The sequence below is a fragment of the Augochlora pura genome, chromosome 7 (assembly GCF_028453695.1).
Source record: "Augochlora pura isolate Apur16 chromosome 7, APUR_v2.2.1, whole genome shotgun sequence".
NCBI classification, from domain to species: domain Eukaryota; kingdom Metazoa; phylum Arthropoda; class Insecta; order Hymenoptera; family Halictidae; genus Augochlora; species Augochlora pura.
Genome location: NC_135778.1, coordinates 7,347,312 through 7,359,955, shown reverse-complemented (window position 1 = coordinate 7,359,955; position 12,644 = coordinate 7,347,312). Strand labels below are relative to the sequence as shown.

General features: G+C 29.8%; 4 protein-coding genes across 11 annotated transcripts; 2 read left to right on the top strand and 2 right to left on the bottom strand.

Annotated features, from left to right (window-relative positions):
• Positions 1 to 106: 106 nt before the first annotated feature.
• On the bottom strand, positions 107 to 1,375 carry Selt (selenoprotein T). The gene is made up of 4 exons (XM_078185220.1): positions 1,045 to 1,375; positions 766 to 895; positions 505 to 688; positions 107 to 430 (listed from the first exon to the last, which is right to left on the bottom strand). Exons 1-4 carry the CDS (start codon positions 1,176 to 1,178, stop codon positions 318 to 320), a joined length of 561 nt encoding a protein of 186 aa, XP_078041346.1. The 5' UTR covers positions 1,179 to 1,375; the 3' UTR covers positions 107 to 317.
• Positions 1,376 to 3,143: 1,768 nt separating this feature from the next.
• On the top strand, positions 3,144 to 12,046 carry Twy (fas-binding factor 1 twitchy). 8 transcript variants are annotated; one of them, XM_078187943.1, is made up of 14 exons: positions 3,144 to 3,282; positions 3,623 to 4,284; positions 4,950 to 5,133; positions 5,345 to 5,982; positions 6,426 to 6,944; positions 7,036 to 7,256; positions 7,329 to 7,491; positions 7,590 to 7,881; positions 7,936 to 8,168; positions 8,339 to 8,482; positions 8,597 to 8,761; positions 8,855 to 9,012; positions 9,101 to 9,239; positions 9,315 to 9,515. In XM_078187943.1, the coding sequence occupies exons 3-14, from the start codon at positions 4,950 to 4,952 to the stop codon at positions 9,390 to 9,392; spliced, it is 2,934 nt and encodes a 977-aa protein (XP_078044069.1). In that variant the 5' UTR covers positions 3,144 to 3,282; positions 3,623 to 4,284; the 3' UTR covers positions 9,393 to 9,515. The 8 variants fall into 8 exon arrangements, 7 of the variants coding, with proteins under 7 accessions (XP_078044069.1, XP_078044064.1, XP_078044067.1 ...); XR_013494640.1 differs by lacking the exons at positions 3,623 to 4,284; positions 9,315 to 9,515 and adding exons at positions 9,821 to 10,041; positions 11,927 to 12,046 and having other exon boundaries at positions 3,152 to 3,282; XM_078187940.1 differs by lacking the exon at positions 3,144 to 3,282 and adding an exon at positions 3,341 to 3,550 and having other exon boundaries at positions 3,623 to 4,249.
• On the bottom strand, positions 9,599 to 10,741 carry LOC144473760 (uncharacterized). The gene is made up of 4 exons (XM_078187948.1): positions 10,506 to 10,741; positions 10,305 to 10,440; positions 9,912 to 10,035; positions 9,599 to 9,836 (listed from the first exon to the last, which is right to left on the bottom strand). The coding sequence occupies exons 1-4, from the start codon at positions 10,636 to 10,638 to the stop codon at positions 9,714 to 9,716; spliced, it is 516 nt and encodes a 171-aa protein (XP_078044074.1). The 5' UTR covers positions 10,639 to 10,741; the 3' UTR covers positions 9,599 to 9,713.
• Positions 12,047 to 12,161: 115 nt separating the features above from the next.
• Vlet (COMM domain containing 10 protein valette) lies at positions 12,162 to 12,579 on the top strand. The gene is made up of 2 exons (XM_078187332.1): positions 12,162 to 12,290; positions 12,379 to 12,579. Exons 1-2 carry the CDS (start codon positions 12,162 to 12,164, stop codon positions 12,577 to 12,579), a joined length of 330 nt encoding a protein of 109 aa, XP_078043458.1.
• The last annotated feature ends 65 nt before the right edge of the window (positions 12,580 to 12,644 follow it).

The window sequence follows — 12,644 nt, the reverse complement described above, 5'->3', positions numbered from 1 at the left end:
ATTATATTCCAGTTTTTGGAAGAATCCATTACAGTTTTGTAAACGATGAATATTGTTCATTTTCTTTCTGTATCTCTAAATTAGGTTAAAAAATGAAAACTGTCCATGAGCAATATGAAAAGTTTTTATTTTAGCTTCGCTTGTGCGAACTCCTACACGACACCTATAGCATTATTCTTAATGGAACATATACAAGAAATAAAAATGATAGTATTTTTTTTAATCTTCAGAGAGTTGCAGAAACGTATACTTAACAATCGTAGTAATTAACATTTGGTACAAATAAAAATGCAACTGAATTTTATAATAATATTAATCTATCCTATATCCATATCCCCATATTGCATATTCAAATGAGTATCTATTATCTGAAAAAGTTCAAATGGCTGTGGTATTCTACCAGTTTCCAGCTTTGACCACACAGGAACATCTAAAACAGTATAAGAAGTCATTAAAATATGATGTCAAGATGTAGCACACAAGAAGAAATAATATTTTACTGACCATTGAAATGTATTTCAAAAGCTCCTGATGATATGAGTTGTCCTTCTACCATATTGAAAACAAAAAATATTGTTGTACAAGAATAAAACCGATTGTCCATACACCATTGCCAAAAAGATGGCAGTGGTCGTCCAAAATCAAATCCACTTACTACTAGAACTATTAGTAGAATTTTAACTAAACTCTAAAAAATAGGAAGAAAGACATGTTATATTGGATTTATTTTCTTCTAATGAAGTAGAAGTAAGAAATAATAGTTACTAGTAATTTAACGATAAGCATAATATTTGCAGAGGGATTGTAATTCTCTCCATCGATTTGTAATTCCGGATATTTTTGTCGAAGAATACCAACATAGTCTTCATATGCTTTTCTGTATCCGCAAGAGTAGCTGAAAGATCGAAGATATATAAAAATATATCGTAAACAACCAATCGACAAAAGTAATGAGATCGTCACAGTACATTAAGATAACCAAAGTGCCGCTTCTAAAAGATATGGAAATGAAATGCTTTACATGCTAAATTATGTATAACTTACCAATAAAAGAATTTTAACGTTGATCCTGATTTCGTGCCAAGTTTGGTTAATGGAACTTGATTGTCATCGGCTTTAGTGCTTAATGCGCATAGAACGACATAAAAGCACAAAATAAATTTCATAAGATGTATCATATTTTAAGGCATGAAAATGGCATCAATTGAAGAAACTTGTAACTAAAATGGATAATTTGATTTGAGTCTTATGAGACACGCCAACCTGTACTTTTCTGTTACTATCTTGTACCGATCCATTCGCTATGTGCTGTTAAGAAGAGCAGTGCCGAATTGAACCGAACTAAGCCGAACCGAGCAAAACAGAACTACATACATAGTGATGAACTAACCATCACGATGATTACAGTAATGCCTCACCATGGTATCCACATAGGGGCCCAAAAACACTCAGTAATATAGGAACAGGTACAGAAACTACTCTTCTCTGGTTGGCTGATGATTCAGCGCTGACACAGGATCCATTGTGAATTGGACGCGCATTGAAATGATGGGGATAAAAATGTTTTGTAATGAAGAAGCCCAAAATAGGTACTATGGTGAGGCTTTACTGTAATAATCTTATGAACAAGTTGTAAATAGAATTGATCAAGTAAATTCGATTTTATTACTTCTGCATTGATTGCAAATGCATTTTAAAATAAATTTTATTATACATTATGTTGCTTACAAATTTTTCATTTAACTTAATAGTAAATTAAAAATATTAATATACATAAATATATAAAGTTATGATTAATAATTTACGATAATCGCGACATGTGTACTAAGAAATTAGTTATACATGTAATTTTATGTTAAACTACACACATCATATATACATATATATGATACCTTTATTTAGTATGTGCATCCAAGTTCTTAATGACAAATACAAGTGTAAAAATTACGATTTTGACTTTATTTTTAAGTTATTAATAATCAATCTCAGTCTGATCCACCCGCACGAAGCTAGTGTACCATATTAACCAATATTAATGAAACATAGCTCAAAAAATTGCTCTTTAATTGCTCACTTATTCTTTTTGAGAAATATTCAAAAAGCTTTTCTGAGACGCTTAGGGACTTTTGAGAGATTACCATTGCGTGTCGTGCCCAGTGTTACCGATAGTTCACGAATTTAGACACGTTAGCAAGAAGCGAATATATTGTAAAGTGTGTCTCAAAATGATGACATTTTAATTTATTAATAAAACATATTATTTATTTGAAAAGTACACATGTTTTTAGTTTAATATAAAGTACAAACATGGAGGTTATATGTGAAACATAATATCCGATAAATGGCCGCCTAGACTCTGTTTGCAAACGTTCATTCTTTTGACAAAATTTTCTATGACATTTTGGAATAATTGCGGACTAATTTCATTAATGGCACGTCTAATTTCTTCCTTCAACTCCAGAATGGTCTGTGGATCGTTGGCACACACTTTTCCTTTCAGAAAACCCCAAAGAAAGAAGTCCAATGGCGTCAAATCACACGATCTTGGTGGCCAATTCACATCTCCGCGGCGCGAAATAACACGACCATGAAACTTCGTCTGCAATAACTGCATTGTTTCGTCCGCAGTGTGGCAGGTTGCACCATCTTGTTGAAAGAATATGTTTTCCAAGTCTATACCGTTCAATTCTTTCGATAAGAAGTTGGTTATCATGTCACGATAACGAACACCATTGACGGTAACCGCATTTCCCGCAGCATTCTCGAAAAAGTACGGCCCAATCACTCCTCCAACCCAAAATCCGCACCAAACAGTGACTCTTGGTGGATGCATAGGAAGCTGTTGAATCACTTGTGGATTTTCGGTACCCCAAATTCGACAGTTTTCTTTATTCACGTACCCATTAAGTTCAAAATGCGCCTCATCGCTGAAGATGATTTTCTTCGAAAAATCACCATCGATTTGTTGATGCTCCAATATCCAATTGGCGAATGTACGGCACTGCGCATGGTCTGCTGGTTGCAGTTCTTGTGTCAATTGGATCTTGTAAGCATGCAAATGCAGATCTTTCGTTAAAATTCGCTGCACAGTGGACCTTGAAATATCCAATTGCTGAGCACGATGGCGTATCGAGGTGGAAGAATTTTCGTCAAAACTCGCACTCACTGCGGCTATGTTTTCATTCGACCGACCACTACGAGAACGGCCACTACTTTTTGCGGTTAAAAGTGACCCACTAGCCTCAAATTTTTTTATTAAATTCACCACAGCATTACGAAATGGTGCGTTATGATGACCATAAGACGTGCGGACTTTTCGAACCGTTTCTGCAAAATGTTCACCTTATTTGTAGTGGATTTTCACAATTTCTATGCGTTGCTCGATCGTGTACTTCTCCATGACTAAACCCCAATACTTCCTGATGCCAGTTATTAAAGGTTAATACGTTACGTCCGCTGCAAAAAAAATGGCGCGCAATTTAAAATGTCAGATCATTTTGAGACACCCTTTATATTTGAAAGCAGTGTATACGGCGCGAAAATTTAACTGGTGAAAATAGCATTTATGAAACATATACTACAGAAATATGATAGAAAGTGTAATTATTTTGATTTCTTCTAGTTATAATTAATAATGGTATATATAGCAATAGTTGACAATGCATAAAGCAATGCCCGCCAATGCATGGCTTTTGGAAGTGTTATGCGCGAAGATTTTGGACTGAACAACAGGGAAATTCGAGAGGTCCTTGACTGAGGATTTGTGATTTTCTATTCTGAAGGGCTCAAAGCTTCGACTTCTGTCTATATGAAATTTGGAAAGGTCTTCCAAAAAGCTATATAACTTCGCCTGCATTTTTTGATTAGTTTCATCGACTAAATTCTCATCGAGAAATTTCATAGGAATTCTCTCTCTCTCCACTTGTTCGAAATTATTATGCCCGGATGAAAATATGTAGAAGCTATGAAATATACAATTATGATGATAACGTTACATTTTAGATTTGAATTTCCCTCTTATCACTATTTATTGAAAAACATAGTACGGTAGCGCCATCGCAAAGCATACCTATGCTCGCATGGTTACACTTCATATTAAAATTCTATGTACAATTCTGTATATGTAGGTGTACATACATAGAAGAATAAATAAATAGTACAATCATATAGGAATTCTCAGAGGAAAATGTTTGATAATTTGTTTAAACATCTTGTATAAGATTTGTACATCTAATGATTTAAAATTAAAGTACTTATGCGTATTTTATACAAATACATTACAAAGTAATTTTATCTGTTATGATCTGTCATTAATACACTGCAACTTATTTTTAAACACATTTAATAATGCACATTTATTTAATTAAGTAAAGTATTCTGGTGCTTTATTTAATTAATATTTTACATTGTTTCTTACTCGTTCAAACTGTTTAAAAATGTTTAATGATAAACCGAAAAATAAGAAAAAATTGACCACATCAGTATTTTGTAATGAGTACTTGTACAAAGGATACTTTGTACAAGGTAACAATAAGTGTAATACTTACTATTTATAAAGATATATGATACAAAATTTAGGTGAAAATAATGTATGTACTATAATGTAAAGAAACTAACATAATTTATATACATATCTTACCTATCTATATACCTGCTTTTAAAGAATTATCTTTTAATAATAAATACATGGTTTACTCTCATTAATCGTTCCTATAGTAACTTCATTGACTGGAAAAACATAACACACCTAGTTGAAAGATATCAATGCTTAACAGTGCTTCCAACTTTTTACTTAATAAATTGATTGTAGTTTTCAAGAACTTTCTTATACATCTGTAAAAAGTATAAAATTATTTAAAGATTTTACCCATTCAAACTTCTAATTAGCTTACTAAAAAATGTAGAAAATGCCTAACTAATTAATATGATATTTTTATTTTCAACATTAGATGGTTGACATTAAAAATGCGAATACAAATTTGGAAGATCTAACTCAAATGTTAGAAGACATGGATAACTTAGATATGGATCTACTTAATAACTCATTTAAAAATACAAGGTCCGTCACAAGTATTTTTAAAGATTCTAACATACAGCTGGATGGAGATTTGAAAAGAAGGGTCACAATTAAAGGTGACTTAAATAAAAATATACATCATTTGAGTATTTTAGAAGCAAGTTACAACTTTTACTAAAACATAATATTATAATTAAAATATTTAATTGAAGATAACTTTTTTTATTTACATACAACACAGTACTTAACTATGTATTTATTAATTTATATTGAGTTACTGATATTTTACATAGTTTCTAAAAATTGTAAATAATGTTTGTTACATAGATAGTAATGAAGATGATTCATTAAATGGTATGCTACTCGATGATGACAATTCCTTGAAAGAAAAGAAAAATTTTCTTACAAGTGGAAGTAGAAGTAGCTTAATGGAGGATTTATTTAAAATCAAAACGCCAGTTGCATCTGAAACAAGTATTAAAGTGAATAACGAATCAGGAACAAAACATAATTTTGCACATGGGGATATTAATGAATTATTTTCGCAAAAGTCAAGTAATTATGCAGCTAATAGCAATTCCATTTTATCACAAAGTAAAACACCTACTGAAAAACCTGAACAAAAGTCACAAAGTGTTCTTAAAAGTAAAGAAGATATTTTATCAAATAGACTTGGCAGTAGCAAATTAAATTTGCCAGATGACAAATCAAAAAGATCATCGCTAATAGAGAGTTTATTTGAAAATAAACCTCATTCACTTTTTACTAAAAATGCAGAATTTGAAAACTTGTCGCATTCTGCAGAACTTATAAGTACTACACAAAAACAAAAATCTGAGCCTACTGAGCAGTCAAATAAATCAGTTGGAAGAGAATCTCGTAGAGGTAGAAGAAATACGAAAGTCTTAAATGATCCACTTGGATTATTATCTAGTGATTTGTTATCTGAACAAAATTTTGAATTGGTAATTATATCAAAACATTTAGCATCTTAATTAATTGAAGCTTTGTGCCATACTAATGCTCACTGTTATTTACTTACTTTTTTACACATTGTCTTCATCCTGCCTGTTTGGTCCAATTGCTTCTCTCTCTCTCTCTCCGTATACACTATTTGTGTTTGTTGCTGATATTTATTTTTATTGCTTGTTTTAATCTATAGTTTTTAGTCTGCCTTCTGTTTGCATGTATTAATAATTGTACTACATATGTATAATATAGTAAACATATCGTAGAATTGAAAATATATATCTTATTAGATAAACAAGCAACCATTATTTTAAACAATGCAAAACAAAATTTTGTAGTTTTTTATAGTCAAGTTATATAGAAATACAATAGTTATATTAAATATTTAAATGAAATTGCATATTCTGCAGCTTTTTAAAATGCATTTTCAATTTTTAAGGTAACAGATGAGAATGTATCAACTAAAGATATCAATATGCAAAATTCTAAGTTAGAGAAAAATCTGCCAGAATGGTTGGGTGGTACAAAGAAATTAGAAGAGAAGAAAAGCAATGAAATAAAAGAGGAAATAATTCAAAAAAATAGTTTAACAAGCGATGTTGAAAAAACAACTTTTGATAAGCAAATTATTGAATCTCAGGATATTAAAAGTTTAACAAATGCTAAAGTAGTTAATGAAAATAGCTTAGTCCAAAACGGTTTGCCATTATTATATGGTGGACAATTTAATCAGCAAGCTGCAATTATAACTATGCAGCAGCAAGAACATGAATTAAGGACTGCAAATATGCTGTCTCAACAAAATGAACTGTTGAGTAAAGTTTCTGGTACTCAACAGATCGTATTAGGTGATCAAGAAAAGCAATTTAATATTTTGTTGAAATTACAATTCGAAAAACAAATTTTATTGGAAAAACAAATAAAAGCACAACAAGAACGCATTAATCAATATATACAAGTAAGCATTATTTTTAATATAGTAGTTCAATTTTTTCAAAGCAAAAGACATTAAGTACGTAAAAATATACTTTAAATTTTATTTTTTTAAGAACTTAATGGCTCAACCTGTACCAATATCAAGTAGTACATCAGTTTATACTAGCTGTAAATCTGAAGAAAATGAGAAGGAAAAAAATTTATTAAATGAGAAAGAAGGATTAGAGAAGAGAATAGAGATATTAGAAGTGGAGAAATCTAAATTAGAGACTTTATTAATTACTATAAACGAAAGGCATAATAATGAAGTAACAAATCAAATTGAATTTTATGAGTATGTTGACTACAACGTTTGGCTGATTTCAAACCTTTAATATACATTAAAGTAACAAAGTTTTATTTTTAGGAGACAAATTTCGTTTCTAAAAGAAGGAATGTTAAAATTTGAAGAACGAGTAAGGCAAGAAATAGAAGTATTAGAAACTGATTACATAGCAAAATTAGAAAAATTAAGGAATGACAAAATACAAATGGAAAATCTCCACAAAGAAGAAATATATAACTTAAAGGTTCATAGTCACATAATTTATTTCGTTCATATATACATATAATTTAATATGCGATTGTTAATATTGATAATTAGCCATGTTATTTAAATTTTAAATAGAATGAACACATGAAACACATACAAGAACTTAAAGAACTCCATTCTCAAAATGTAAAGTTTTTACAAAAGGAATATTCTAATATAATAGAAAGTATATGTAGAGCTAAACAGACAGAAGATGAAGTAATTGAAACTATTGCAATTCGAAAAGATGATGTAGAAAATATGTTACAAAATGCAAATAGTATTATTGAAACCATGAAAGAGAATAAAGAAAAAATAGAATTTAAAGATATTGAGATAACAGATCGCCATAAAAATTATTTAAAAGTTTATGAGGATGATATAAAAGGTAAGCATATTAATTATATATCAACTTCTTTTAATTCTGCCTCATACTTTACAGCACAGAAAACTGATTTGAAGAATCAAGCTGATATTTTTAAAAAAGATCATAATAAATTTATTGAAACAGTAGAAAAATTCGGTACTCAATTTACACAGCTTATGGAGCAACTTCAAAAGCATGCTACACATAATGATGAAACGCAAAAAATGCTAGAAAACAAGACAGCATATCTTTTAAGAGAAAGAGAACTGTTTGAAGAAAAAGTAAAATGGGAAAGAGATTATTTAGAGGTACAAATAAAGCATCTATAAGTAGAGCACCAAAAACATAAGCTTGTTAAAAAAAATAAACATCAGCATTTAAATCAAATATATATATAAAGATACATTGTTATACATATAATATGCCAATGTAAATTAAAAAATTTCTTCATCTTTACTCGAATATGTTATATTTGCAGACATTGAAAGAATCTTGGGCAAAAGAACAAGATAGGCAATTACAATTAATTCAACAAGAAAGAGAGATAGTAGTAGCAGAAAAAGCACAATTACAAATGATGAATAGACTCAAATTCAATAGCGACGATATTGCCAAAGTTGAGGTATAAACAATTAACATATAATATACATATATAATATACATTGGTATTCAATTAAGATATTGATACTGAAAATCATATTACACAATAATACTTATATTTTTATAATTATTTTAGTTAGAAGCAGCTATGCAAGCTGCACAAGAAGCTACAGCTTGTGCTAATCATACAAAGCTTAAATGGCAAGAAAAAATTAACGAACTTAATGTTCATAAACAAATTTTACATGACAAAGAAAATCTACTTGTCTTGCGAGCTAAAGAACTCGAGAAGCTTACCCAGGTACTATTCATTATAAAAATACATGTTATAGTGCTGTTAATCCTATTTATAAGATTTTAAGAACAAGTGTTATATGGTTTTCGAACGATACAGTTGGCTTTAACAAAAAAGCAAGAAGGAATTAAAGCTTTAGAAGATGCAAAATACTTAGAAAGTCAACGTAAAGAAACACTTGGTTTGCTGCAAACGCAACTTAAAGCAGTAACAGGGAAAGAAAAAAGAATTGCTAGTGAACAATACAATGTTATTAAGTAAGTAAATGGAAAAGTATTTTTGAGAAAAATTAGTCATTTTAAAATATATATATTTTTTAATTAAATGGATGTTCTTATTTTAAAGGGGACATATGTTATCAGTGTCTTGTGAAACTGAGAAACCAGAAAGAGACACAAATATGTCTCACAGTTTTAATAATGAATTGTTGCCTTCTTCAGGTTCTGTTATACCTTCAACACCTCAAATTATGCCAGAATTAATGGTAAGGACAAATCATTTATTTAAAAACAATATTGTCACACAAAATATATCCTTTTTTTATAATTTCCTGTTACAGAAAATTGTAGACCCACATTTAATGATGTTGAAATTAAATTTTGATGATAATTACGAGTCTATTACTCAAAATATATGAATTTTAGGATAATAACATTTTATATGAATGTAGACAGTATAAGTAACAATTATAAAAATCAAATATTAGAATGCTACAACTGTATTTACAAAATACGATATATATCTAAATTAGTACTGATTTAATAATGTAATAGTACTAGGATGTTTGATAATGATTTGTAATAAATGTTAATATTTTACAAGAATCCATCTTGTAATATTTTTCGAAGTATTAATTTACATTGAAAAGAAATATTTCACTATAAACATACAAAATTTGCATTTTATTTGCATTTTGAAATATAATTTGAATTAGGAATAAAATATCATAACTTAAAATTTACTCTAATACATCAAACAATTTTTCTTGCAACATATTTACACTGCTCTCTAAAGCTTCCGTTGTAGTCAAGATATACTTTATTCTAGAATTTTCGTTTGTTATAGAACTTGTACAGCGTGGCTGGAAAAAAAATGGGGAATATAAGAAAACAGATAAATAATGATTTAAAATATCTGTGAAATAAAGTAATCTTACAATATCATTGATAAGATCTGTAGAATTAATGTTCTTTTGAATGACACTATCAAAATTTCTATTGGCACTTTGTAGTGATTCATTTGTAAAATCAATGGCTTGTGATAAAAATGAGATAGTTTGCCTAAAAGTAATTATACAACATATATTTACTGGTACAAAATAAGTATTTTAATCAATAGACTACACATCTTTATACAAATTCTAATTTCTATTGTTTATTTTGTGAACATCGAGTTAAAAGAAATATTATATTTAAAACTGAAATTATAACTAAAACATTTTTTATAGTAAAAATAGAAGAAATATAATATTAACTTTACTCAATATGTAGATATTTTTGTAGTTCATAAATGCATAAAGATTTGCAATCTACTAAACAAGTTGTCATACCGATGATGTTCATTAGAAATTGGTAATGCTGGAGGAGACTCAACATTGTTTGCACATAAGTTATATATTGAGTATTTATATGTCGTTATACATCGTAGATTTTTACTGAAAGTTTCCTTATACTCGTTCCTCTCATCTAAAATAGGTAAGCAATCAGTAGTATACATTAAAACTAAAATAATAATATTAAGTTGTAAAAACCTCGCATAGCTTTCAATGTCTTCATCAAATTATTATATTCTATATTTTGCTCCTTTTTTTTCTCTTCAAACTGTTTTTCCCAAACCGCTTCTTTTTTATGTAAAATTTCTAGAAGTGTGTTAATATTATCCATCTCACAAAACTTCAAAATACGAGCGTATACACAAAAATATCTATTCAAAATAATTCTACAGTAATGGGTCGTAATTCTGCAAACCTTCAGGTCGCAGATTGATCTATTAGCAAGGGACGATATAGAAAATTTCTTTGCTCTGATTGGCTGACGATTCACTGCTGAAACAGGATCGACTGTGGATTGGATACGTAGCATAATGGTGGGGATGTGCGCGCCAGCGTCACAAACATACGATAAATTTCAACCATGAATTACAATAACAGGACCTACCCGTTTTTCTTACTCCCTAAGCTAACGAGCACGTCCCTATCATGTTGCTGCGCATCAAATCCGCGGTGGATCCTGCCTCAACAGTGACTCGTTAGTCAATCAGAGTCAAAGGAAATTTTTATTACTTCTGCAAACATAACTATTACTTAATCTTATGACAGCATTACTATATTATATGTTCCAAATAAATGACGGCAGGAGGGAAATTTGTATATGAACATAACGTTGAGATTGTATAGACAGGATGTACCAAAAATGTCCTACAATTCGGAAATAGGGGTACCTGCGGTCATGTGATGTAATCCTTTCCTTAATGAAAATGCAATCCACAGCTTTATTTATGAATTATTAACGAAAAACAGTGACCAATGGGAGGCTAGCGCGGGAATTGAACGTGGTCAAGCCAGTAAGCGGAATCCGGCTATTCGACTAGTATCAGTAAAATATTTATACTCAATTTGTACAACGAATATGCCTTCAAAATTAGCGAATGCTACCGGCCTACCGAGATATTAGTGAAATAAATTTCAAATTAACTTAGACTAGCCTTCAATTCGGGTAAAAGTGCCGAAGCATTCGGCTGTCACTTGCTGTCGCGTATTTTGGTCAAAAATACTATGGTTTGAATAACGCGCATTGAATTATCTGCTTTACTCGCTACAAGCCGCTGCCACGTGATGGTGGGAATGAAACAGACACCCATTTACCTTCTTCCTTCCTATGACCCGTGTACATTACTCAGTTAAGCTGTCAATGAAAATATGATGTTACGTCGTGTTTATTGACATTATCAGCATTTTATATGGAAACTATTGTTTAACCTGTAAACGTTCATTATTATGGCAACTTGGATCACAGTGACTCCGCGGTAGTATTTGTAACACAACATTTTTATAATTTCATAATATGTTTTAAGTAAATGGTATTATATTTAAAAAAGGTGTTCAAAGTAGATATTTCGTAAATATTAAATGTAAAAATTTAGATATTCAATATTAAATATCAATTATTTTAGGCTTGAAAAGGGCTTGGACATAGCGAATGGAATTGATAATAGTAAATTTCGATTACTGATAAATCGTATCTGCCAAACCCTTCAATCTGGTGCAGCTGCAAAGGTGTTCAGTGTAGAGGAAGAAGAAAAGTTGTTAGTTTCATTAAATTTAAATAAAGATGATTTAGTAATTCTTTTGGAAGCAATAACAACAATTTACAAACAAGCTGCATGTAATATTATAAAACTGCAGTCTATGGAAACAACTTTAAAAGACACTTTTCAAACTGACAATGAAAAAACTCAAATATTTTTAAATGCTTGGAAAGCGTATGGTAAAGGAATAATAGATAATTTCAGACAAGAATCAATATTTCCTGTTCAGGTATGTTATATAAGAATGTTTATAGATTTTATACTTCTAAAAAAATGTTCTTGTATCTTAAGTTATAAAATATATTATTTTATTTCAGGTCAAAGATATTGATTGGTGTTTGAATATTCAAGCTGCATCGTCTGCTATCAAAAAGGATGTACGTCCAATGGCATTACTGCAATTAAACTTGATAGGAGAACAACGATCTCAATTAACAGTTGAATTTGATAAAAAGGGACTAACTGATCTATATCAAAATTTAGAGAAAATACAGTCACAATTAGATGCTCTCAAATAATTTGTAAATATTAGCTTTAACTTTTGTAAAAACACGAGTATAATAAAAAATATACATATTTTTCA

Excerpts from the sequence above, each read along its gene's own strand:
- Selt (XM_078185220.1), bottom strand. The coding sequence starts at position 1,178 with ATGATACATCTTATGAAATTTATTTTGTGCTTTTATGTCGTTCTATGC. Across the intron at positions 689-765 it reads TGCTTATCGTTAAATTACTA|AGTTTAGTTAAAATTCTACT; the intron begins GTAACTATTATT and ends CCTATTTTTTAG. Across the intron at positions 431-504 it reads TTTTGAAATACATTTCAATG|ATGTTCCTGTGTGGTCAAAG; the intron begins GTCAGTAAAATA and ends ATACTGTTTTAG.
- Twy (XM_078187938.1), top strand. Across the intron at positions 5,983-6,425 it reads CTGAACAAAATTTTGAATTG|GTAACAGATGAGAATGTATC; the intron begins GTAATTATATCA and ends TCAATTTTTAAG. Across the intron at positions 8,169-8,338 it reads GGGAAAGAGATTATTTAGAG|ACATTGAAAGAATCTTGGGC; the intron begins GTACAAATAAAG and ends TTATATTTGCAG.
- LOC144473760 (XM_078187948.1), bottom strand. The coding sequence starts at position 10,638 with ATGGATAATATTAACACACTTCTAGAAATTTTACATAAAAAAGAAGCG. Across the intron at positions 10,441-10,505 it reads GACATTGAAAGCTATGCGAG|ATGAGAGGAACGAGTATAAG; the intron begins GTTTTTACAACT and ends TACCTATTTTAG. Across the intron at positions 9,837-9,911 it reads CAGATCTTATCAATGATATT|CCACGCTGTACAAGTTCTAT; the intron begins GTAAGATTACTT and ends TTTTTTTTCCAG.
- Vlet (XM_078187332.1), top strand. The coding sequence starts at position 12,162 with ATGGAAACAACTTTAAAAGACACTTTTCAAACTGACAATGAAAAAACT. Across the intron at positions 12,291-12,378 it reads AATCAATATTTCCTGTTCAG|GTCAAAGATATTGATTGGTG; the intron begins GTATGTTATATA and ends ATTTTATTTCAG.